Genomic DNA, 24,305 nt, shown 5'->3' with positions numbered 1-24,305 from the left:
TTGCTAGCTGAAAGGGCAGTCCTAGCAGTGGGAAAAAACTGACCTTGCTAGCTGAAAGGGCAGTCCTAGCAGTGGGAAAACTGACCTTGCTAGCTGAAAGGGCAGTCCTAGCAGTGGGAGAAAACTGACCTTGCTAGCTGAAAGGGCAGTCCTAGCAGTGGGAAGGCTACACAAAAAGTGGAGGCCATGCAGAGGGACCGGGTTAGCTGCCTGGGCATGGCTAGCTACAGGGCCTATGCTAGCTGCAAGGGCTGCATTAACATAGAGGCTGCGCTAACAGCCGGGGCTAAGCTAGCAGACTGGGGCCATGCAGAGGGACTGGGTTAGCTGCCTGGGCATGGCTAGCTACAGGGCCTATGCCAGCAGCAAGGGCTGCATTAACATAGAGGCTGTGCTAGCAGCCGGGGCTAAGCTAGCAGACTGGGGCCATGCTGGTAGTAGAGGCCTAACAAGCTGCAGGGGAGCTAACAAGGCTAACAGGGAAGCAAACAGGGGAGCTAACAGGGGAGACTAACAAGCTAACAGGGGAGCTAACAGGGCTAACAGGGAAGCTAACAGGGCTAACAGGAAAGACTAACAGGCTAAACAGGGGAGCTAACAGGGGAGACTAACAAGCTAACAGGGGAGCTTACAGGGCTAACAGGGAAGCTAACAGGGGAGCTAACAGGGCTAACAGGAAGGACTAAACAGGCTAAACAGGGGAGCTAAAAGGGGAGACTAACAAGCTAACAGGGGAGCTAACAGGGCTAACAGGGAAGCTAACAGGGCTAACAGGGGAGACTAACAGGCTAAACAGGGGAGTCAACAGGGGAACTAACAGGGGAACTAGAGGGAACAAAAAAAAGGCGAACTCAACATACACCGTCTGTGCTGGCTGGGGTCGTCGACTTGGTCGGGTCGTACTGTTATGGTTTGTAACCGACCCCAATCGCACAACACAAGACAGGTATGAGAGTAAGCCAAGAACTGGGCATTTATTGAAAACAACAGAAAACGGCACTGTCCCTTTAAGGGAGAACACAAATCACAGGGAAACAAGAAGGGAAAAGGACCAGTGCCTTTAAGAGGCGAGCTGGCTAAGGGGAAGGCTAGGGAAGGCTAACGGACTGGGCCAGGGCAGGGGAACAGGCAGGAACAGGGAGGACTAGGAGGACTGGACAGGGAGGACTAGGAGGACTAGGAGGACTGGACAGGGAGGACTAGGATGACTAGGAGGACTGGACAGGGAGGACTAGGAGGACTAGAGAGGGGAAACAGGGACAGAGGCCCGCGGAGGCGGGCTGGGGACAGGGAGGACTAGGAGGACTAGAAGGACTGGACAGGGAGGACTAGGAGGACTAGAGGACTGGACAGGGAGGACTAGGAGGACTAGAGAGGGGAAACAGGGACAGAGGCCCGCAGAGGCGGGCTGGGGACAGGGAGGACTAGGAGGACTAGAAGGACTGGACAGGGAGGACTAGGAGGACTAGAGAACTGGACAGGGAGGACTAGGAGGACTAGAGAGGGGAAACAGGGACAGAGACCCGCGGAGGCGGGCTGGGGACAGGGATAGAGAAAACAGGGTAAGGCCTTGGAACAGGGCGAGGGCTGGAGCTGCTTACAGGGAGGAGTAGGAAGGCGCAGGCTAGACGTCTGGAGGAGAGCGCATCTGGCGCGGAGGTCTGAGTGGTGCGCGTCTGCTTGGAGTATGCGCCGGTACGGAGAGCGCATCTGGCGCGGAGGTCAGAGTGGTGCGCGTCTGCTTGGAGTACGCGCCGGTACGGAGAGCGCATCTGGCGCGGAGGTCTGAGTGGTGCGCGTCTGCTTGGAGTACGCGCCGGTACGGAGAGCGCATCTGGCGCGGAGGTCTGAGTGGTGCGCGTCTGGAGTGAAGAGCGCGTCTGGCTCGGAGGTCTGGATGCGCGTCTGGATGCGTGTCTGGAGTGAAGAGCGCGTCTGGCTCGGAGGTCTGGATGCGCGTCTGGATGCGCGTCTGGAGTGAAGAGCGCGTCTGGCTCGGAGGTCTGGATGCGCGTCTGGAGTGAAGAGCGCGTCTGGCTCGGAGGTCTGGATGCGCGTCTGGATGCGCGTCTGGAGTGAAGAGCGCGTCTGGCTCGGAGGTCTGGATGCGCGTCTGGATGCGCGTCTGGAGTGAAGAGCGCGTCTGGCTCGGAGGTCTGGATGCGCGTCTGCTTTGAGTACGCGCCGGTACGGAGAGCGCATCAGGTGGCGAAGGCTTGAGCGCATCTGGCGCGGAGGTCTGGAGTGGAACATTGGAATACCTCCCGTAGAGGATTAGAGAGCGCAGTACAATGTCTCCCTCCAGGCAAACGGCGACAGGTGGCCAAAGCTTGCACCTCGTCTCACGCCGGAGATAAAACAGCATACAGACAGAAACTCCCGTAGGAGCCTACAGACAGAGAACCTCCCGAAGGAGTTTGGTGATAGAGATATGATACGGAACGACCCGACCAGGACTGAGGGGAAGAGCGAGGTACTTAAAGCCCACAGGGGCACTAATTAGAATACACATCAGGTGCGTGATGGTAATTGATACTCGAACTAGAAGTGTGTGTTCGGCACCAGACCAATCAAACACATAATGACAGGTAGTCCAAGGGTGTGGCTGCTGAAGAGCAAACGAGAGTAAACGAACGCGAGGGTGGGGGCTAGTGAGGTGAGGAGACAGGGAATTAAAGGTCAAGGGAAAGGCGAACCTCACAGTAGCTCTAAAAAGTTTCCACAATTTGATGTACTCGGACTCTCATCATGTCCTCTTAGAGCAAGCCCTTGTTTGCCAAGATAAAACAACATATGCCTCAGGTGATCGGTAGTTATGCCCAGGGCCAGCCCGGTGCAGCTTCTAAATTACTTTGTTTATGCCTTGGAAAAATACCGTATATCCATTTAGCTTTTTGAAAATTTTACTCAAAATAGTGCGCTGGTGTTCGCTACAAAGCGATCGGCGGGCTGAAATTCGGAACGCAGATGTTTGCTTTACTCGGCCTGCGGGATCAGGATGATCATGTGAATGATGTGATTGGCTACATTATTTAACCTGAGCCTATGTGTGATTGGTTACTGCCTGTACCTGGAATGTTAAACGCTGCCACCAATTGACACCTTCGTCGTTGACACCTCGGCCAGCCGGCTGCAGCACAAGACACACACAATAGCCAGCAGCCTGCGCATATATTATATACATTTCAAGATTCCCAGCATAACGATTTGGGTAAGGCATAGCCTCGCCTAGCCTTATATATCCGCCGCCTATGATTAAAACCTGTTAAGCTGTAGCCCTATTTTCAGAAATTTCGCCTAAAGGTACATGCCTAAGTAAATGGAAGATTGCTCCACTTCTACAAGGTCAATTTGCATGTTCCTGGTATCTAGGAACATCTAGTGACCTGGGGGTATGTATTCCCAGTGTCAGAAATATTGTGTCTGTTACTAGGCTTGAGTAAATTGTAATGAAAAAAAGGAGAATATAAATGATGATATTTTTTTGCATCTGTGCCGCTGAATAACACCATGTTACAATTGTCACAAAGAGATTTCGCACCATGAGCTCATTCACCACCTTATTGAGATCAAGTGTACAAAAAATCTAAGCAAATTAATAAAGGGAAGATGATTAAATAGAAGGATTTGTAGATACAGTAATAAATGATAATCGATTTTAATTATAAATTCATATTTGACCTTGAACTTGACCTTATTATGGCCAAATCATACATCTATGGATCGGGGAAAGGCTCCTCTTTCCAATGGCAGTGTTACATCTGGATTTAGTCATTTCCTCACGGTTTTACGATAAGAGATATAATTAGCATTTTTCGATAAATTCTTATTTTCGGTAAATCTTACAAAACATCGGTAAAAATTAAAATATACACTTTGACTGCTGTTTTGATAGGGTTATGGTCTTTACTCTTGGCAAAAAAATATCTTAACCTCCAAGGGCCCACATGTGGGCCCTCATGAGGACGATTCGCGACGCGCCACTTTGCCGACCTCTAGCGGCTCGGGTGTGCATTTATTTTAATACAATATATAGATAGAATTAAAGCCCTATTTGTTGCCCTTTCAGGTGACAAAATCCGTTCAGCGGTTCTCGAGTTACATGCCGATATGTGAGGCGTGCGCCAAAGTACACATTACCACCCCCGACCTCCGGGGGCTCTAGCTCCGTCAATCATTTGGCGATCTCGGAAATGTTTGGACAGGATTGTAGGAAATGAGTGTGGCTTTCCAACGATACCCCATGATATGATAATTGGGGATCTAATACGGTCTCTATTGATCGATTTGTGATAAAGAAAAGCAGGGTCCCCCAATTGGGGGACCTTACGGCTTAACAGGTTAACAAGGATTCAACGTCCCCGATCACTGGCAGCCATATTCAAACTCATTTTACTCTCAATAACTGTCAAACAAAATGTATGTGTGCAAAGTTTTTGTATGTGTGTGTGAGATCACACATGTTTTTTGGTGAAGTGCCCCTTTAAGGAAAGTGCTTGGTTTGTGAAGCTATTCTCTCCCTGTAGTTTTACTATGTGGCAACAGTTGTGGAACAATGTAATTAACACCTACTGTACAGTAAACTGTGTTTTGGCAATTATGTAGCCTATCTTCTAACAGTTATGTTGTCATTAAATTAACTAAGGCAAACATTTGTATTTGTAAAGTGCAACGTTTTGGTCCCGATTTCGCCAGGTTTTCAGTTCAGCCACTTTAGGAGAAAAAAATTATCACCATTATCATAAAGTGGAATTACTGGGATCTGGGCTTTCACAATATTCACATCACAATGAGTCATACAAGCTGCTGCCAACGTCCAACGCTTTTACAGCTCTATGCAGCCCTGTCACTCCTGTGTTCCAACCACCATCACACGTAGAAACACCATGTCGGACCATTCTGGCTTATTGTCAGCCAATCTGCCGGGCTTTTCCCCTGAAAGAAAACGATCCCATTCCCCCTCGGACTCACGTCAAATTAAGGAAATTTACAGCTTAGCACTTAAGAAGTTCTCCGTTTGCCAAGAAGGCGGCGGGCCTCACTTGCCAGCGAGCTCTGTGGCGACTCAAGTGGAATGAGAACGACTCCGGCTCCTCAGTGCGCTCCGGGCCATTAGACCGTTGCTCCCAGTCCTCCGCTTTTGGAAAGACTTACAAAGTGATGAAACACTCCCACTCCAACTCCGGAGACCTCTGGTCCCGTTTTTAAGCAAACTACTTGAAGGGTAATGGCCCCGTGGCGGCGCGCCAGGCCGGACTGACCGTGTAATGCACTTGTGCCTGGTCGCCGTCCCGCTACTAGTCACTTGTTTTGGTTAACACCGGGGAGACTTATCATAATTTATGGCGATGGGCAAACTTCAGCCTAACTAAAACAAATAGAACAGTGTGTTTGGTATTTCTGGGTAAACATTTATGCAACAGGGGTGACAGGCGTCTCACTTTTCAGAAGCTGTTTATAGGGTCTCAACTGTGATCTTTCCATTGGATTCTGTTTGTTTGTGAGATGAGAACGGCTTGTTTACCAAGTAAAATGTCCCCCTTGCAACATAACACCCCCCTCTCCACCCACCCTGGCTGAAAATGTGTTTAGTTCAAACAGAGCTCAAAGAAATACATGAGGCGTGTTTGTTTCAAACTCAAGTCAGAGATGGGAGTTCCATGTGCAGTGAGGCAGCAGACCTTTTAGTCTGTGGACAGTGAGCCCTTTGCATCTAAATTCAATTCTAATTACGTTTTAGTTGTACAGACTAAAGTTTGTGTATGTATGTGGGGGATATGCAAATACCTGGCATTTTTATTGTATCTTTTGAATAAAATACCTAGCTTGTCCTGTGTTAAGTGACATTGCTGGTTCACTGAAATCTGTACAAAGAAATATATCTCCCAGCACTTTCTATGAGGACACTTTGTATCAGGGCAACCTTTAGACCCTGTCTGTGCACGTGCTGCACTCAAGCACCGCAAGGCCCTCAACATGCCTGCACTCAAGCACCTCATATCCCTCAAGGTGCTGCACTCAAGCACCACAAGGCCCTCAAACTACAGTATTTTCCTACATCCTCTTTTGTACCACCCTACTGATCACAAAATTCTAGGTACATCGACTAGATATTGATCTAGATAAAATGTTATGTCTCTTCTATTATCATCACATACTAATTCATAGTTATATAAATAAACTCCTCTCTGTCTTCAGGGGACGTTTGCTGAACTTTTGGCCGAGAATTTTTCTCCCCCAGTTTTTCTGGTTTTCCGTGTGAATAAGCACAAAGACGGTTTGTTGAACTAACAGAACGTTCCAGGAAAACATTGAAAAGAATGTCTTGTTATCTTTACGCCTTGACAGAAATATGTATTGAAAGGCAGAGATTTAGAGATCTGGAAAGGTGTGTTTACAGAAAAAGGGCAGGTTGGGAAATGTCACCCAACCTGAAACATCAAGTACAGGTGAGGCAAGAAGAAAAGTAGCCTTTATCTGAAGAAATAACACAAGAACTGGGTTTGAGCCCAGCTCTCCACATTGTTTTCAGTTTGGCTGGTCGTCCGTACTAATACAATTGGCAGTATTAGGGGGAGGGAAAACGGAGGGGTGGGGATCGGACGTTGTGGACAGCGACTCCTACAGGTCGGTTGGTGCGCCTGCGCAGTAGAATCAAGAAGCGATGGGGGCGGCGCCCCTCCAAAGCGCAGACCCCAGACGCTGAAAGATCGGGCCGCGCAGGTGAAAAGATGCGACGGCTGCTACCTCGAGTATCGGAGGGGACTCGTGCTATGTATGGCTTCGTCCACATTGCAGCCGGCTTGTGGGAGGCAAGAAACAGCGTTCGAGACAGGGGAGGGTTGAATTGGACGATACGAAATTGGGATGGGAGAAAAATTGAAAATGAGAGAAAAAGTGGATAAAAAATAAAGAAATAACACAAGAACATATTATACTTCTATGTCTATACAGCGTAAGTCCCCCCTAATAGATAATTATACATTTATTAATGGATGAAATCATGGTCCTTGAAGTCCTTCAACCGGCGGTTGCTATGTTGAAATGTTAAAAACACGAGTTCTCTTGGTGTGGTTAGTTTTTATTATGGAAAATAGAAAAGGGGAGGAAATCTGCCTTTGCAGATCTTTGCAGGACCAACTCTCGTGTTTGATGTTTGAAATTATCTCATCTTGCTAACTGCTCAGACTTTCCTACGTATGAGTCTAACTAGTGATTCTTCCAGAGACACAGACTGATGTTGCAGCTAGTTTGAATGCTTATAAGTACTAGAAACAAGTTTACACTGTAGAACTGCTGAAATGTGCATACCTACTCTACTGTATTTGAAAATAAATGAAAGTCTTCTTTATTTTATATAATAACTACAATGGACTCCACACTTACATTCACATTTACATTTTGTCATTTAGCTGATGCTTTTATCCAAAGCGACTTACAAGTTTTGTACAACAAGACAGCAGGAAGGGTACAACTCTATCAGCTGAGTAACCATGTTCATCAAAGTGTTGAGTGCTAATATTGTTGGTTAGTATATTAGGACAAGTGCATGACAGTAAGGTTAGTTAGGGTTAGATTTTTTCTTTTTCATTTCAGATAATGATTGAAGAAGTGCGTCTTTAGTCGACAGCGAAAGATTGGACGGGTTTCGGCTGTCCTAACTGTGGTGGGAAGTTCGTTCCACCATTGTGGGGCAAGGACCGAGAATAGGCGACTTTTCTTTGATGACCCTCCCGGAGCTCAGATAGGAGTAGGTCTGAGGCGGCCAGAGGATGCAGAGCGTAGGGGTCTTGAGGGTGTGTAGTTAGAGACCATTGACCGGAGGTAGGCGGGAGCCGTTCCCTTCGCCGCAGGATATGCCAGGTCGAGGGCCTTGAAGCGGATTCGACCTGAACACTTTTCCCTGACTGTTCACAGACTAGAGATTTGCTTCCTTACATTCGCATGTCCAATCACGTATCTCACGACGGTTCCATCCATGCCATACATCTGAAGGAGGGGAACTACAGAATATATAAACAGAGCCCCATACGGCAAAGCTGCATGGTCTTGTGGTCCTGCCTCCAATAAGGTCTTGTTAATGGTAAATTGGCTGAATGTGTGTCCAATTCCCCCTTTCCCTCTGGGGTGGCTCAGCAGTAACAGCTGCTACCAGGCAAAGCAGCCTTTTCTTTTTCTTTTTTTCATACCGTGTGACCGAGGCCCTTCCAAAATAAACGTTCAGAAATAGATAAACGGACACCTATCGGAAAAGGGCAACGGATTAAAAGAGAGGAGGGAGATGGGATAACTGTGGTTGAAAGCGTCCAACGGCACAGAGCCGGAATGGAAGGTACAGCTTAGCACTCTGTCATACTACATACATGATGTGATCAGTGTCAATGGCTATATATTTCTCGGTAGGGAAATTTTTTCTCTGTGAGCGTTTCCAGTAAGTTCCGTTATGGCCATTATATAGCAGAATTCTGGGACAGGAGGGCGGTGTGGCGAGGGCGGCGAAACAGTCGTAAATCTCCCCACAATGGCCACCCATCTCTACCCCCCCCCCCCCCGTACAGTATGTATCTTCATCAACTGTAGGTCTGTACAGAGGCCACCTGCTTTTGCTCTCTTCTCCCCAACCCCCTCCCCTCGCTTTGTGAACTTAATAAAAGCTGCCATTAAGCAGCGCTTCATCTGTTTGGACCCCTAATCTGCCTTATAGGCACCATGTGACCACATATGCAGTGCACACCTGTCGTGTGTGTGTTCCCTCTCTCTGTGCCGCCTCCCGCCCACACAACCTGTTCTTGGCACATCAACCCCAGACACGTCAAGGGGTGGCCAACACGCATAGACACGTACGTGCACAAACCACACACACACACATAAGACAGACATACACTCGTAAACTTGCGTGCATATTGGCCCCCATACGACACAGTATAGTAAAGGCGTACATACAGTACGTCTCTTTAGTAGAGGGCACTGCGTGGACACAGGGGTTGTACACTACTGTACAGTACCTGCAATTTAAAAACACACCAACATTGAAACAGGCCTAAAATTTGTTCAGTACATTTTTATTTAATTGAGTGAAAAGCTCAATTTTGCATAAGACATGCAGAAAAGAAAAAAAACAAAGAAACATAAATATAGCACAATGAACAGCACTACATCCAAGTGGAAATACGCAATATGAACAGTAGGAACAGTAGTGCAGAGGGCAGCAAATTCAAGTAGTAGAGAAACACCCCCCCCCCCTCTCTCAATTGCTTTATTGTTTGCTTTTCATATAAAACGTCTGATTGGACTTCCTGGGATGGTTATTATAAATGGAGCCAAATTGACTGCTAACTGGAGATGGCTTTTAGTCCAAAAGTGCAATATATATTACAAAGGCTAAAGCGTTGCTCTGTTTGTCCACTACACCGCAGTCAGACTGCCTTTCATATTTCATATTTGCTCCTTGGAGAGGAAATACATCTCAGTTTACCCCCCCCTTCCTACTTTTATACCATGTTTTCTCCCGTTAATTAAAACAGTAAAACGATCTATCGTTTGAGCAGCAGCCTATGCAAGATTTGGAGGTCGTTTCCGTCTGGTTTTTGTGTAATATAATTTTCATGTTTATTCTTTTTTTCCTCCTCTCCCCCCTCGTAGATTATATACAGGATGCCAGCTGGCTGACAGATGGTGATGCCTTTACCCGCTTTTTTATTTAAAGAAACATTACAAGAAGAGTAGGAGGAGATGGAGGAACAGCTGTAAGAGGGGGGGGGGGGGGGGCATGCTGGCCACTGTGTGTCACTGAGGGGGGGGGAGCACACCAAGACTACCAGAACCTAAACATGTGCACCTATCCTATTGGTCGAGACACGGGGAGCCATCTTGTTTGCCGGCCTCTTAAAAAAACCTCTAAAATGGTCCCAGAATTGATCTTCTCAGACTAGAAAGCCCCCCCCCCCCCCGACAACAAATGTTGTTGATTCCTCGTTACGAATTCTGGGAAAAACTATCTCAATTCCATCTCTGTTGCTTCAAAGCACTGGGGGACGCTGTGAGGTCATGAAATATGGATTGAAGCCTTACGGCACTGAGGCAGCCGGAGTGCTTCCAACAGGTCTGTGTTCATACAGTAGCCAGTCTGTCTTTTCTCAGGGGAAGCGACCAGACGTGCACACACACACCCTCCTTCAGTAGTAGCACATAGAGGGTGACCACCTCAGTGACCTTATGCTCTGCTGTCGCTATTTGGGTTGTCGGTTTAACCCCCCCCCCCCCCCCCTCCCCTGGTGGCTAAGTCCCACCAGCACCATCTCTGCACAATACCCCAAAATGTCCTCAGGCTAAAGCACTATCAAGCAGTACATATGTATCGGTAGAATAATTAGAGTTTCTTTATTTTCAACTTTTTACAAATCCTGCTATTTTACACACGCACGCACACACATCAACTGTATTCAAGTGCACAAAGTCTCCCAGCCCGCCCAATCCATCCCCACCCCACCTCTGATAGCTATTTCAACAATGTAGCAGAAAACAAAACAAAAATAAAAGTAAATACGCTGCTTGGGGAGACGTCTCGCTCTGTGAGGCGAGGCATGCCCACAGCAAAGTAAATAGAAATCAAGAATTTCAATAAAAAAAGAAAAAAAAGAAAAAGCACACACAAAATAAATGACAAAACGGAAATGAATAAAACAAGTTTGTTAAATAATCCATGAATGAATTCAAATCAATGAGTTCTTATATGAGCTTTAAACATCTTTTGGGGGCGAGGAAAACAAAATTCTGATGCAAAAATGACAATGTAAAAAAAAAAGAAAAAAAAAATATTTACTGCCAGTGCTATGAACAACCAGGACTCTAATCTCTTCTGGAAATCTAAACTGGGGGTAAAATAATGATAAAAAATATATAGTATATAACAACAATAAAAACAAAACAGGTCACACACACAAGCAAACTATGGTGAGGCTATTTCAATTTTTAAACCTTTATTAGTCCTTTCTCCTTTTTTCTCCTTCTTTTTAAAGGAAGCTGATCATCAAAGAGCATTTTGTTCATATATAGTTATTTTTATACAGAGAGAAAATACTGTACAGCCTTTTTGTGTCTTCTCCTTCTTCTCCTTCCTTGTCTTCTCAAAACAATATCTGGAGGATCATCATCATCTACACACATTGTATCCTATATGAGGATTATTGGTTTCAGGAGAAAACTCATCATCACAATTATGACCACTCCTCAGCTCCACATTCACTCCATGGAAAACCTGAGGGGTGGTTTTTTTGACCGTTTTGTAATTTTTAGTACTACAGTATCAGTTATTTGAAAGAATCGATTTAAATAACAGTTTGTATTTTAGTGTTTCTCGTCGTGTTCCGGGGTGAGGCCGTTTCATTTCTTTTTTTCTTTCTTTTTCTTTTCTTTAAAACCGTCCAATCACAGAAGCAAATAAGTCTTCTTACTTTAAATAATAAAATCACAGAACAACAGTTCTTTTGTCACACTAACATCTATCTTGTGCATCAAAGCAAAAGTGAACTAAAAACATCTTAAAGCAAAAATTCCCTGTTTAAAAGATATATGTCATATTTTTTTTCAGAAGGTAAAAATTAACCTAAAAAGTGCAATAACACCCTAAAAATTTCTCATTGCAAGGTCACATAAATATTAAATAAAAACCGTTTACAATAGGAGCTCAACCACAGCCATAGTGAATGGAAAAGAACAAAAGAACAAAAGAAAAATGCCGTTTGAGACGTCATTTTCGGTCTGTACATTTCATTTCATGACATAAAACACACTCCCTCATTGCATCTGAGTGACTCGTCTTCCCCCCCCCCCACACGCCATCGGTCATTAGTAATGACCTTGCTTGCTTTACAAATCGATATGCAACACAACGTAGAACGAAATTGTAATGCAATGATGCAAATGGTAACAAAAATATTTTTTTTAAATATATGTTGAAGTATCTATCATCATCATCGTAATCATTATCGTAATCATCATCGTCATCATCTTCAGCTAATATAAAAGTGCACTATCCATACACAAACTTGATTCCTCAACATGGGTGGGGGTGAGGGGACAACATTACAGGGGCAAGCTTGGTTTTTGGTGCTAGGGACGTGGCCTAGCAGAATGTCAGTGGGTGGGGAGAGAGAGAGAGAGAGAGAGAGAGAGAGAGAGAGAGAGAGAGAGAGAGAGAGAGAGAGAGACAACTGTATATACTGATAGCAATGCTTGTCGAGGGTCGCCATTCGCAGCCCAGACAATCACAGTCACTGATCAATTCTACATGTCAGAATTAAACAAACACCTTGCAACGGGTGGAGAGAGAGACGTGTACAGACCCCTTTCCCTCTCAATGTATAATAATAATAATAATATTAATAATACAGAAAAAAGGATCAAATGTTTGAACACATTCTGTTACATATTCCTCCTCAAAGATTCATTTTCCCTTTTCTAAGTGACCAGGGCCCGCGGCTCATAGCCTGCATCGGCAACTTCCTTTGTATACAGTAGCAACGTTCACACACACACACACACACACACACACACACACACGCACACACACGCACACACTTACATATAGTTATATAGAGAGATTTAGTTTTTTTCGTTTTTTTTTCTTATTATCATTATTTTTTTCACACACATAAAAGTGAAAACAAAATAAAATAAAAATAAAAATAAATTAAAGTCAAACATGCACGCACACTGATGTGTAGTCAAATGTTTACATTGCTGCCCCTCCCTTTGCGTGTGGAAAAGAGGGCCCCGATTCTTTGTGTCTCCGTTCATTTTTTAATGCATAATTGAATTAATAATGTTGGTCATCTTGTAAACATCACAATAAATCATTTTGGGCCATCATTTTTCCATGTTGTTGTTGTTGTTGTCTTCGTGTTGTCATCTTGACTGTCTCTAACCATGATGAACGAGGCCACTTTCATTTCTGTTTGTTCATAGTACACACAGGATTCTTCAGTTCCTGTACACTCAGGATTTAATTCAAGGGTCGGCCTCTTGCTTTTCCAGTTGGGAAGTATCAGTGTGGTTAACGGAAGCACCCAAACTCGCGCCATTGTCCTTCTCTCCGTCAGGCTCGGCATTGGAGTCTTCATACGAGTCAGTGTTGAGGTCCTCCTCTGCCAGCTCCTCCTCCTCCTCCTCCTCCTCTTCCTCCTCCTCCTCTGCGTTGGGCTCCTCCTCTGGCGACATGTCGTCCTCGGCGTCGCCGGATGTCCCCGTGGTGTCGTCCTGAGGCGCCGACAGGCACACTGGGGGCGCGGGGGGGTTGGGCGTGGAGGTCACGACCCTGGGGGGCGAGTCGCGGTACGTCTTCTTGCTGAGGTCCAGCGAGTCGCTGAGGCCCAGGCCGGCCGCGTTCTTCAGGAAGAACAGCGAGCTGCTGGCGTCAGTGCCCAGGTTGAGGGAGCTGTCCAGGTTAATGGAGGAAGTGTACGGGTGGCTGTACTCCGACACCATGCCGCCCGGCGGGTAGAGCATGGAGGGAGCGTTGTTGCCGTGGGACATCCCGTGGAAGCCGACGGGGGGAGGAGAAGGAAGACCCATGGAGGCCGGCGGGACCACAGACATGCCTCCGCCCAGGTGACGCATCTCCTGAATGGGGGAGACGGACGGCATCTCGCCCCGCTCCTGCTTCTCGTGCTTGCGCTTGTGGGAGTCCATCTGGGACATGCCCACCACTGTGTGCTTGCACTCCGGGAAGGTGCAGTGGAAGTGCGAGCACTTGAGCTTGTATTTGCAGTCTGCCACCTCGCAGTCGGCGCTGGAGCTGAACTGGCAGAAGCCGGCGGCGGTGATGACGTCCTGCTTGCCGTGGTGCTTGCGGTGCGCCGTCACCTTGGTGCTGTCCGTGCAGCGGAAGCCGCAGCGCAGGCAGTGGAAGTGGGTGCTGTTGCCGGAGAACTGGCAGTCGGGGAAGTTGCAGCTCAGGGAGGACTTGAAGCGCTTGAAGTCGTCCAGGACCAGGTTGTCCACGCGGTCGTGGTGCTGCGCGTGCTTGTACATGTGGGTGCGCCCGCAGAACTTGTAGCCGCAGTTCTCGCGCGTGCAGTGGTAGTGGGTGACCTTGAGGGAGAACTGGCAGGCGGGGTCCTTGCAGTCCTCGTACAGGTCGTAGCGGCGGAAGCCCTCCAGCATCATCCCCTCGTCCAGCATCTTGCGCGACGACGCCGTCTTGCGCCGCTTGCCGAAGGGGGACATGTCCTCGATGATCCAGAATCGCTTCTTGGCGCCGGTGGCCGTGGGGATGGAGATGGTGTTGCCTATGAAGGGGGCGGGGGACAAAAAGGGGAGCGAGAACGTTAAATCCTAATCGATCAGCACTCAATGCAACATCTACCCACAACAAGCTATTTACATGACGGGGATCATATCGGTTCAAACTCTAATATGCCTCCATACTCAGCCAGAAGTGGTTTGCAGCTGAGTAAGCATACACACTACACAGAATGTTTCTTTTTTTATATTCCTAATTCCCACAATGATTAAAGGAGGAGGAGGGGGGGAAATGATAGATTGACTTTGTTGCTAAAAGGAACATGACACTTTTACAGGGTGTCTACAGCCTCCGAACAGAGGCGGAGCTGTGGGTCTTAACCGTCCCTCTTATCTCGGTGTTGTTTTACGAGGGGGCGCCCACCTTCCCTGCCACCCTGGGGTCAGTGCTAATGATGTGATCCCCGTTTCCAATGCGACAGGAAGCGGTGGGGCCCCGATAAAACTCCAGGCCGTGATTAAAATAAGAGGCCATTGATGCAGTCCTGTTAATGGAGGCTAAACAAGGCCAAGACTTTGGACTACAGGTGCTGGATTTACTGCACCGTCTCTCCCAAGCCTTGTAAATACCGGAGAGCGGAACACACGAGTAAAAACTTGAGTGGGGAAGGTGAGAGAACGGAGCACTTGGTGTGACCTCGGGGAAAATGGCTTTAACGCTAGGAGTTAATTACCTACATTTGCCTCTGCGAGATGCCCTGTTGTTTAACCCAATCCCAGTAAGGCATGCATTTCTCCACACTGTCTATACATGTTGCATGCTTCAAGTTCCCTCTCGTCCCCTTCCCCCCACATCAGTAGCGCAGAGTGAGAGTTGATAACACACTATAACTGGACTCTATTGACAGTGACAGCTGCAGTGTCGGTTTGCGCCGGGGATAAGTACCTGCAGCATCCTGCACTATAGGGACGTCATTTTTAACCGCAGACGGAGTGGCAATGATGGGGCTGAAAGCTGGTGTGTTGGTTGGCATGACAACACTCCGCGTGGCTCCCAGAGAGGCGCTGAGCAGGGAGTATGACAGACAGGATGGAGAGAGGAGGTATGGGAGTGAGGAGAGGGAAGGGCGGAGGAGGGCGGGGGAGAGGGGTGGCGGGGCCTGGGACTGGTAGCCGGGCTGAGGAAGAGGAGGAGGAGGTGGTGGTGGTGGGGGAGGAGGAGGAGGAGGAGCGTTTTGGGGAGCGCTAGTGTCAGCGGGGGTGGAGGGAGCGGAGGAGGTGACGAGGTAGCCTTGTCCTGGAGGGGCAGGTTGACCAGGGAAGGTGGAGGACAGACGGACAGAGAGGAAGGACACAGACAGACAGGCAGGAAGACACAAAAAACAAGGGACCCAACGACAGACACACACGCACACACACACGCACACACACACACACAAACACACACAGGGATGGGAGGTAAAAAGGAGGAAAAGATAAGAGAATGATACAAAATGAAGCTGAATCAAGACAAGTAACCAAACACCAGCCAAAAGCAACAACTATGAGAGTCGTGAATCATATTGGCAACACATGAAGAAATGTGAAAATCATTGAGTGACGGCAAGAGAAGAAAAGCAGAGCAGAATGTCTCAGAAAAACAAGACTGATCCCAAGCTCCGCCCTCTCTTAGCTCAAAACAACGGTTGTGATTGGAGGGTCAAGAAAGTAGGGCGGAGCTTGAGATGGGTCAATTCACTACAGTAAAGTGCTTCAATAGACATAGGTCTGTCTCACAGGGATGGCTTTCAGGTGAAAAGGAAGTGTAATATAGTAGACACAGAGCAATAACTCAAACCATTAAAGTAGGAAAATTTATGATTTATGGAGGATGGCCTGGGTGACTATAAGGGAACACGGGAATATCAATATATACCTCCTACATTATGATTGATCGCTCATTAAAGCCACTGACTGACTTTTTATTTAATTTTTTATTATTATCTTATCCCTTCTTTTTCCGTGTTTCTCCCATCCCAATGTTAGTCGTTATGCCAATTCCCAATCCCCTTCCTGGTCGTTGCTCACTCCACCCCCTACCGTCGGTCCGGGAGGGCGGAGACTATCACATGCTTCCTCCGACACATGTGTAGCCATCCCACCGCTTCTTTTCACCTGGCAGCGTGGACTCTCACTGGGGGAGTGTAACATGTGGAAGGTCACACTACCTCTCCTAGATCCTTCCCTTGCTGTGCAGGCGCCCCGACCGAACTGTAGGAGTCGCTGTTTACAACGACCAGGACCCACCCTCACCGGCTTCCCACCCGCTAACACTGCGAATTGTGTCAGTATGGACGGTCGGCCAACCCGGAAGCACCACAGCTGGATTCGATCCCACTGTCTCTGTGGTGGTAGACAGACGCTTAGTCCGCTGCGCTAACCGGCCGACCTTGACTGACTGTTTTTAACTGCATGACTATAGAATAATAATGCTGGGATGGGATGACGTGAGAGACATGGGCCGTGCGATCATGGTTTAACAACATACTGCACTGTTTGCTTTTTAACCCTTTCCCTACCACACTACAGAAGGTTAACATTTCACCACCACACTACAGACGGTTAACCAACTGACTGACTGTTTTTAACTCTGAGGAAATGCATGACTATAGAATAATAATGCTGGGATTGGATGACATGAGAGACATGGGCCGTGCGATCATGGTTCAACAACATACTACTTTTTAACCCTTTCACTACCACACTACAGAAGGTTAACCTTTCACTACCACACTATAGACGGTAACCGTCTGTAGTGTGGTAGTGAAAGGTTAACCTTCTGTAGTGTGGTAGTGAAAGGGTTAACCCTTTGTTGTGTGGCAGTGAAAGGGTTAACCTTCTGTATTGTCGCCGTGAAAGGGTTAACCCTTTGGTAGTGTGGTAGTGAAAGGGTTAATGCACTCTTAGTATTCAATATCGTCCTGCGCACAGGTATAAAATCAAGTGTCCCAAGAAGAGAACTAAATCCGAGGAAACACCGGCTGAATCCAGAAAACCACTTCTTGAAATTAGGAAACACGTTCTAAGAATTTGAAACAAATGATTCTCAAGGTAAATATTTTGGAGCGGCTGGGTGGCGCAGCGGACATTGCGCTCGTCACCAACGCAAGATACACCGGTATCGAATCCGGCTGTCAGCGTTGCCTCCGGCTTGGGCCGGCCGTCATACTGACTCAATTGGCAGAGTTAGCGGGAGGGAAGTCAATGGGTGGTAGTCTGGTCGTTGTGAACAGCGACTCCTACAGGTCGGTCAGGGTGCCTGCACAGCAAAAGACAGGAAAATGGCGGGGGCAGTGTGAGCCTCCCACACGTTACTCCTCGCCAATGAGAGTCCGCGCTGGCAGGTGAAAAGATGCGACTGGCTGCCTCCACATGTATCGGAGGGGACATGTGATGGGCTTCTATCCTCCCTACAACCGGCCAGTGGGGGGCACATGCGAGCAACGATCAAGACAGGGGAGGGGAGAATTGGCACGGCTAAATTGGGATGGGAGAAAAATTGAAAAAATTATGAGAAAAAGTGGATAAAAAAAAAGTAAATGTTTTGGTCATCTTCCCAAACCTACATAGCGGAGCTTTTAACGGTCCATCTCACACACAGGTGCACCAGCTACTCCGTACTAATCCCCCACTCTGTCCTGGGGAACTCACCTGATGGAGAGCCCTCGTTGCCCACAGGGGTGCTGGTGCAGCTGCGGTCCTGGTTGGAGGACTCCGAGGAGAGGCCCAGAGGGCTGCCCGCTCCGCCCATGTAGTCCATGTAGTCGTCCGTCTCCTCCATCATGCTGGAGAAGCCGTGCTGGCCAGACATCCCAGAGGTCATGCCTGACATGTGCATGTCCTCCCCCCTCTGACCGTGGGGCATCGCCTGGAAGTCAAGGTTGACACGGTGGTGACTGATATGTCTTATGGTTCGTTACAAACGCACGCATGGACCTATTGACAATGGAACGAGCAGCTTCAACGCCCGCTGAATATGACCATGGGGAGGATGGTCCCTGGATCTTTATAAGGAAGGACATAATTATCTAGAGAATAGACTGTATGACTGAATGTAGAAGTGTTTGATCTGCACCCCCCCCCCCCCCCATTTGTTAGTGTGTTTTGTTTTGTTTTGTCTGTATTGTACTATGTTTGTGTGTTTTGTTTTGTCTGTATTGTACTGTATTTATGTTGAGCTGTTTTGTGTTTCAAACTATTAATAAAAAATAAAAAACAACAACACATGAAACTCTTTTGGTTCGTTACAAACACATGCCGGGCAGACGTGTGACACGTAATCATAATGCTTTGCTGTAAGTGTTTCTGGCATTCGACCGGCATTACTTGAGAAGAGAAGGCCTAACCTTGGTGAGAAAGAGTATGTGGAACAAGAACTTCCACATGTATACATCTCTCACCCGCATACTGTACATACCGCGGAGGTTAGGCCTATGAATGTTGAATAAATATAACAAAAGGAATTTTCACATGCCATTCATCATTGCTTGTCACCACAGGTTCTACAGACGGCCCATCCACAGTAGACCCAAGGAACAGGAAGTGGAATGATAAATGTTAAAACCTGATATCACACTATGCAAATCAGGACCGGTTTCATGGAAACTACTGTACCTACCCATTTTTCTAATGTAATGATACTTTTGAGAACAGGTAACAGCTGTGTGTGTGTGTGTGTGTGTGTGCGTGTGTGTGTGTGTGTGTGTGTGCGTGCGTGTGTGTGTGTGTGTGTGTGCGCGTGTGTGTGTGTGCGCGCGCGCGTGCATGTGTGTAGTAGTGCGACGTGTCTTGGTACCTGTGATGGAACTCTGTCAAAGTTCTTTCCCAGCATCCTCCTCATGTGCTTGCGAGCGTGTGATGTCATCTGGTGTTTGAGCAGGAAGGAGAAGTGGCAGCCCTCGCGGATGCAGTGGAAGTGGCTGTTCACCTGGTTGTACTTGCAGCCTGCAAACAACCAGACATAAACAGGCAACCTGGTTACTCCTTTTACAATGAGGCCACTTAGTTCAGTCGAGTCATAGTTTCAGAGGGAGCTCCTAAAAGTAGAGGTAAAAGCAGAGACCCGGGTTCCATCCCCGGTAGTGGTACTTCCAGCTTGGTCAGACGTCCCTACGAACACGACTTCCCACGCGGGTGGGAAGGCGTTGGGGGTTTGAGTTTAAGGGTAAGCTGAGAATTTTTTACCCCTAGCCCTATTTCTAACCGTTACCGTTTAAGGACTGGCGAGGTTGAGTACTTTTTGGTGATGTATTTAAGGTCTATATGACAATGACATGCATACCAGTTACTCCTGGCTAATTCACACTCAAAGTGATTTGGATTGACTTTTCAACTGCAGATACATGGGATGTTCAAAGAATATCAAAACAAACTGATACGATTCAAAACGGTTAAAAATGGACCAATAATTATGGTTAAAATGGGCTGATATGGGCATCTGGGTAGCGCAGTGGACTAAGCACTCGCCTACCACCGCAGAGACTCTGGGATCGAATCCAGCTGTCAGCGGTACCTCCGGCTTGGTCAGTCGTCCCTACTAACACAATTGGCAGTATTAGCGGGTAGGAAGCCGGTGGGGTATGTGTCCTGGTTGTTGTAAACTGCGACTCCTACTGGTCGGTGCCTGTTCAGCAGGGAGGGGATCTGGGGGAGATAGCGTGAACCTCCGCACGCATTACGTTCCCCCAGTGAAACTCCTCACTGTCAGGTGAAAAGAAGCGGCTGGCAACTCCACATGTATCGGAGGAGGCATGTGGTAGTTCTACACCCTCCCCAGGCCGACAGTGGGGCAATGCACACAATGACCAGGAAGGGAATTGGCATAACGACTAAATTGGGATGGGTGAAAAATACAGAAAGCCCAAAAAATTATAATAATAAATGGGCTGATATGGTAAAAAAATTGGCTGATTCGGTTAACCCTTTGGAGGCCAAACCCGAGAAATCTCTGGTTTTAATCGATATTTCTTTTATTCGCTATATCCATTCATTTTTCATCCATCCAGCCTGACGTTATCATTGGGAATGGGTCTAAGCTCGCAAAGGGCAAATACCGCCGCCCATCGTCTCCCGGATGGTATTGCACATCATTGGAATCCCTCTGGCTGGGGCTGTGCATCGATCTAAGAGGTCCGGTCCAGGTTTTACTTCTCGGGCATGCAGTATCGTTATAACACATTGACTGGGGACACTCGGAGCAGCGTGGATTATGTGTTTTGGATATATAACGTTGGATCAATAATCGATCAATATTTGGAATGGCGATCAGGAATTGGATTAATCTTTTTGCAGGACATCAGAAGTGAGGTAAGGACTTTATGTTACGAATCTTGGGTTAATAAGATGTTCCTTTCACCGCCATTGGAGCGTGCGCACACGCTTGTGTGTGTGTGAGGTTCGCGCTGACCAAAGTACGGAGAAGCGTTTTTTCAGACCCTGCTTCTGTTCGTGCATGAGGACACATATAATATCAATAATCTAGCGTTTATTTGAAAACGATTCATAGATCAAGTGACAAATGGCATGATTTCTAACGAAATACATTGAAGCTCGATTTGCTGGAGTTTATTGAGATGAGACAGAACGCTCTAGAAATATATTGATATTCATCACGGTATAAAACGGAAATGTATGTATGAAAAAATTATCTGTTTCGTGCATGTTGACTGGAAGCAACTCATTGACGATCACTGTATTATTTATATCTATTGCTATTATATTTGATATATTTTAAGCACTCGCAAATAAGTCCTATCCTACATTGGATAAAGCACTGGCGCTGAAGGGCCACATCGCCCTCTGCTGTTTAGCGCCGGAAGTGTTAATCTGAAGGGTTCAGATGTAAAAAAAAAGATTTTGTTGCGTATTAGTCTTCTTGCATAATGAGTTACTTCTTGAAACATTATGAGCACATGTCTGGCATCACTTACATTAATATATATGCTGTTGTCTTTAATAAACGCTATATTTAATGAGGTCTGCCTGTGTGACTGCATTAATTTTCAGAACAATATGGGAAAGTGATTTCTACCGATTTGTCGATTAAAAAGGCTATTGGATTATTCGACCAAGCGTAGTTCACGTGCGTTAATGGCTTTACTCCCAGACAATTATAGACGTCAACACCCGCTCCCTGTGCTGAGGCCGGCACCGGTGTCGGTTGGGACTCGAGTGTGTGTGATGTGTGATGTGAAAAACAAACAGAGAAATGCATTTTCAGATTCATAATTCTTTCCTTTTCCCGTTTTGTGATACAACTTTGACACACGTTGACACAGGTCTGGGACAAAAGAGGGATGGCGTCTCAAAGTGTTTCCGAGTCTCACGTAGGAGGAATATTAGATCACTCCGATGTCACACTGAGCAAGTCTGGGCTTCTCTGGACTAAACCTGTGGAGCTCTTTTATTACACCGACATACTTTATTCAATTAGGAATTTACATAAATAAATTCTCATATTCCAAGGGCCAATAATGCACCCCTGCAAACCAAAGTAAATATACAATTATTCCCATATTAAATTCATATTTCAAAATCTCCCCCATTGTTGTCATTCCTTTCTTGTCTGCTATTGTGGCTGCTGTCTGGTTTCTCACCCCTCTTTTCCCCCTGTTTTAAAGCGCTCCGTGCTCTAATTGCTTTACAATTTCAAATTAAATGAATGTTCTCTTTTTGTGCCCGGTTAATCAAATATCATTATATAAAAGCAGGCCAGAAATAATTGAAAGAGTAACATGCTGGGCAGGTGCTAGCATGTCCGTAACCATGGCACCCAGTCAAGGGCAAAACAACGACGGTGTCATCAAAAAGCTTTTGTACACACAATGCTTTAAACGCACAAAGTTGAGCAAATAACAGTAACCCCTGCGACACGAAGGGCCTTTTGTGAGCGAGGAGGCAGGTAACACCGCCAGGGCTCGGTTTAATGTCGCTGCCATGGATACCGGTAACCCATCAATTCTTTATGACTGGAGTACTAGCGCTGCTAATCCTCTGTGTTTTTCTCCCTGTGCTGGAAACAATACAACAGGCCAGATCAGGCTGTGGGGGACGAAAAACAGCTGTTTAGGACCCGTTTTTGTTTGCTTTGTGTGTGTGTGTCTGGCCTGAAAAGCAAAAAAAAAAAATGTAAAAGAAAAAAAAAGAAAAGAAAAAAAGAGATCACTTTTAATTCATTTGTTGGGCGATGATGGCGGTGAGAGGCTGTGAGGCGCAGCTTCAGAGAACAGACAGGCTGAGCCAGACAAACCGGATAATTAACAAACACAAAACTAATTGCTCATTTCTGACGGGGCGAAAGGAAGACGGAAACAAACCTGGGTGTGATTTCCCCCCGTTTTACCTCATTGTCGCTCATAGCACAGTGCAGGCCAGCGCACCTCTGGGACAGGAGGGGCCACGCCACATATGCAAAGCGCTGCAACAAAAGGTAGGAGCCAGACTTGTTTCATGCCACGTGAATCGCTCTGTTAGCGTGACACTGCGTTTGCCAACACTGGGAGCAGCCCCCCCCCCTCTGTAAACAGAGAGAGAGAGAATATCCGCTCGCAACGGCTACTGAAAATCAATCTACATCTTTCCTGATTTCACACCCTGAACCCATACATCTCCCCCTGGCAAAACACCACCAGGAGCTGGAAAAGAGGGCGGTGGGGAGTGAGTGACACAGAAAGGGAATGTGTGAGAGAGAGAGAGAGAGAGAGAGAGAGAGAGAGAGAGAGAGAGAGAGAGAGAGAGAGAGAGAGAGAGAGAGAGAGAGAGAGAGAGACAGAGAGAGACAGAGAGAGACAGAGATACAGAGTGAGACAGAGAAAGAGACAGAGTGAGAGAGAGACAGAGATAGACAGAGAGAGAGACAGAGATAGACAGAGATACAGAGTGAGACAGAGAGACACAGGGAGAGAGACAGAGTGAGAGAGAGACAGAGATAGACAGAGAGAAACAGAGAGAGAGAGAGAGAGAGAGAGAGAGAGAGAGAGAGAGAGAGAGAGAGAGAGAGAGAGAGAGAGAGAGAGAGAGAGGCTGAGAGGGACAGCATCAGTATGTATGTATTACAGATATTACCCAGCCTACCACACTCCTCCCGCTTGGTGAAGTACTTGAAGCCGTTGGCGGCGCGGCGCTCTGCCTTCTCGTGCTTCTTGACGTGCCACGGCAGCTTGGTGGTGATGTTGGTGACGAAGTAACAGCCTGGTCGCAGACAATGGTAGTGGCCCCGCATCCGGAACTCGCAGTGCTGCGCGGAGGAGGGGGAGAAAGACACTCAACGTCACGCGCCGTTTCCACCAAACCCGAGACGAACCACATCCAGTTCTATCAGTCAGACAGTGTTGAATATTTAAAGATTAACTGAGATTTGTGTATAATTTCAAACGAGGACCGCGTCGACTCGACTCACGTGGACGACTCGACTCACGTGGAATAAGCAGCACGTCATTTAATGATCGACACGCGGCCCTCGTTTCAAGTGATCAAAATGATCAAAATGTAATCATGACCTACATGGAGTTGTTTGATATTGATTTCATAACACTACACTGTGGATCTTCCAAAAAAGCCTCTGTTTCCTTGTGCATGTGTCGGGTCCTGGATATCCAACCCTTTATTCTGTCTCCCCTCTAACATGTCTGTATACCCGCCATCTGTCTGGGAGCCCCGAGTCCCAGAGGACTGGACCAAATAAGATCTGCACCATTCAGGAGGTGGAGGAGAGGGAGGGCGGGGAGGAGAAGGAAGGGAGGGTGGGTGGGGGCGGGAGCTTTTGGTGAGAGGGGTGATTTTCGACACATTAATGAATTCATTTAAACGGCTCTCCAAATACGGGCTCGTGGGAGCAGGCAGGGGCTGCCATTTAGGTTTCATTTGCCAAGCATTCCCCTGATTTCTGCCCTTATTCCAGACAGCCTTGTTTACTGTGCCGCTGACAATGATTTATTGGGTAATATCAGCTAAATTGGCCTTTTCTGAGAGGAGAATGCGCCAGTCAAAATGACATCATTGACATATAAACAGGCATTACGGGGGTG

The 24,305-nt window shown here is 47.1% G+C and overlaps 1 protein-coding gene across 1 annotated transcript in view; it reads right to left on the bottom strand.

Moving 5' to 3' along the window:
* Positions 1-10,492: 10,492 nt before the first annotated feature.
* The window catches only part of casz1 (castor zinc finger 1), a gene marked incomplete at its 5' end in the record, with an annotated part of 48,266 nt that continues 34,453 nt past the window's right edge, over positions 10,493-24,305 (bottom strand). The window contains 4 exon segments of the mRNA XM_084339575.1: positions 10,493-14,288; positions 17,932-18,148; positions 19,076-19,224; positions 23,344-23,515. Of these exon segments, the coding sequence (XP_084195701.1) occupies positions 13,009-14,288; positions 17,932-18,148; positions 19,076-19,224; positions 23,344-23,515 (1,818 nt within the window).

The sequence above is a fragment of the Notolepis coatsorum genome, assembly GCF_963971535.1.
Source record: "Notolepis coatsorum genome assembly, contig: SCAFFOLD_381, whole genome shotgun sequence".
Lineage (NCBI taxonomy): Eukaryota > Metazoa > Chordata > Actinopteri > Aulopiformes > Paralepididae > Notolepis > Notolepis coatsorum.
Note: the sequence above shows the minus strand (reverse complement) of the source record. Positions and strands in the feature narration are given on the sequence as shown.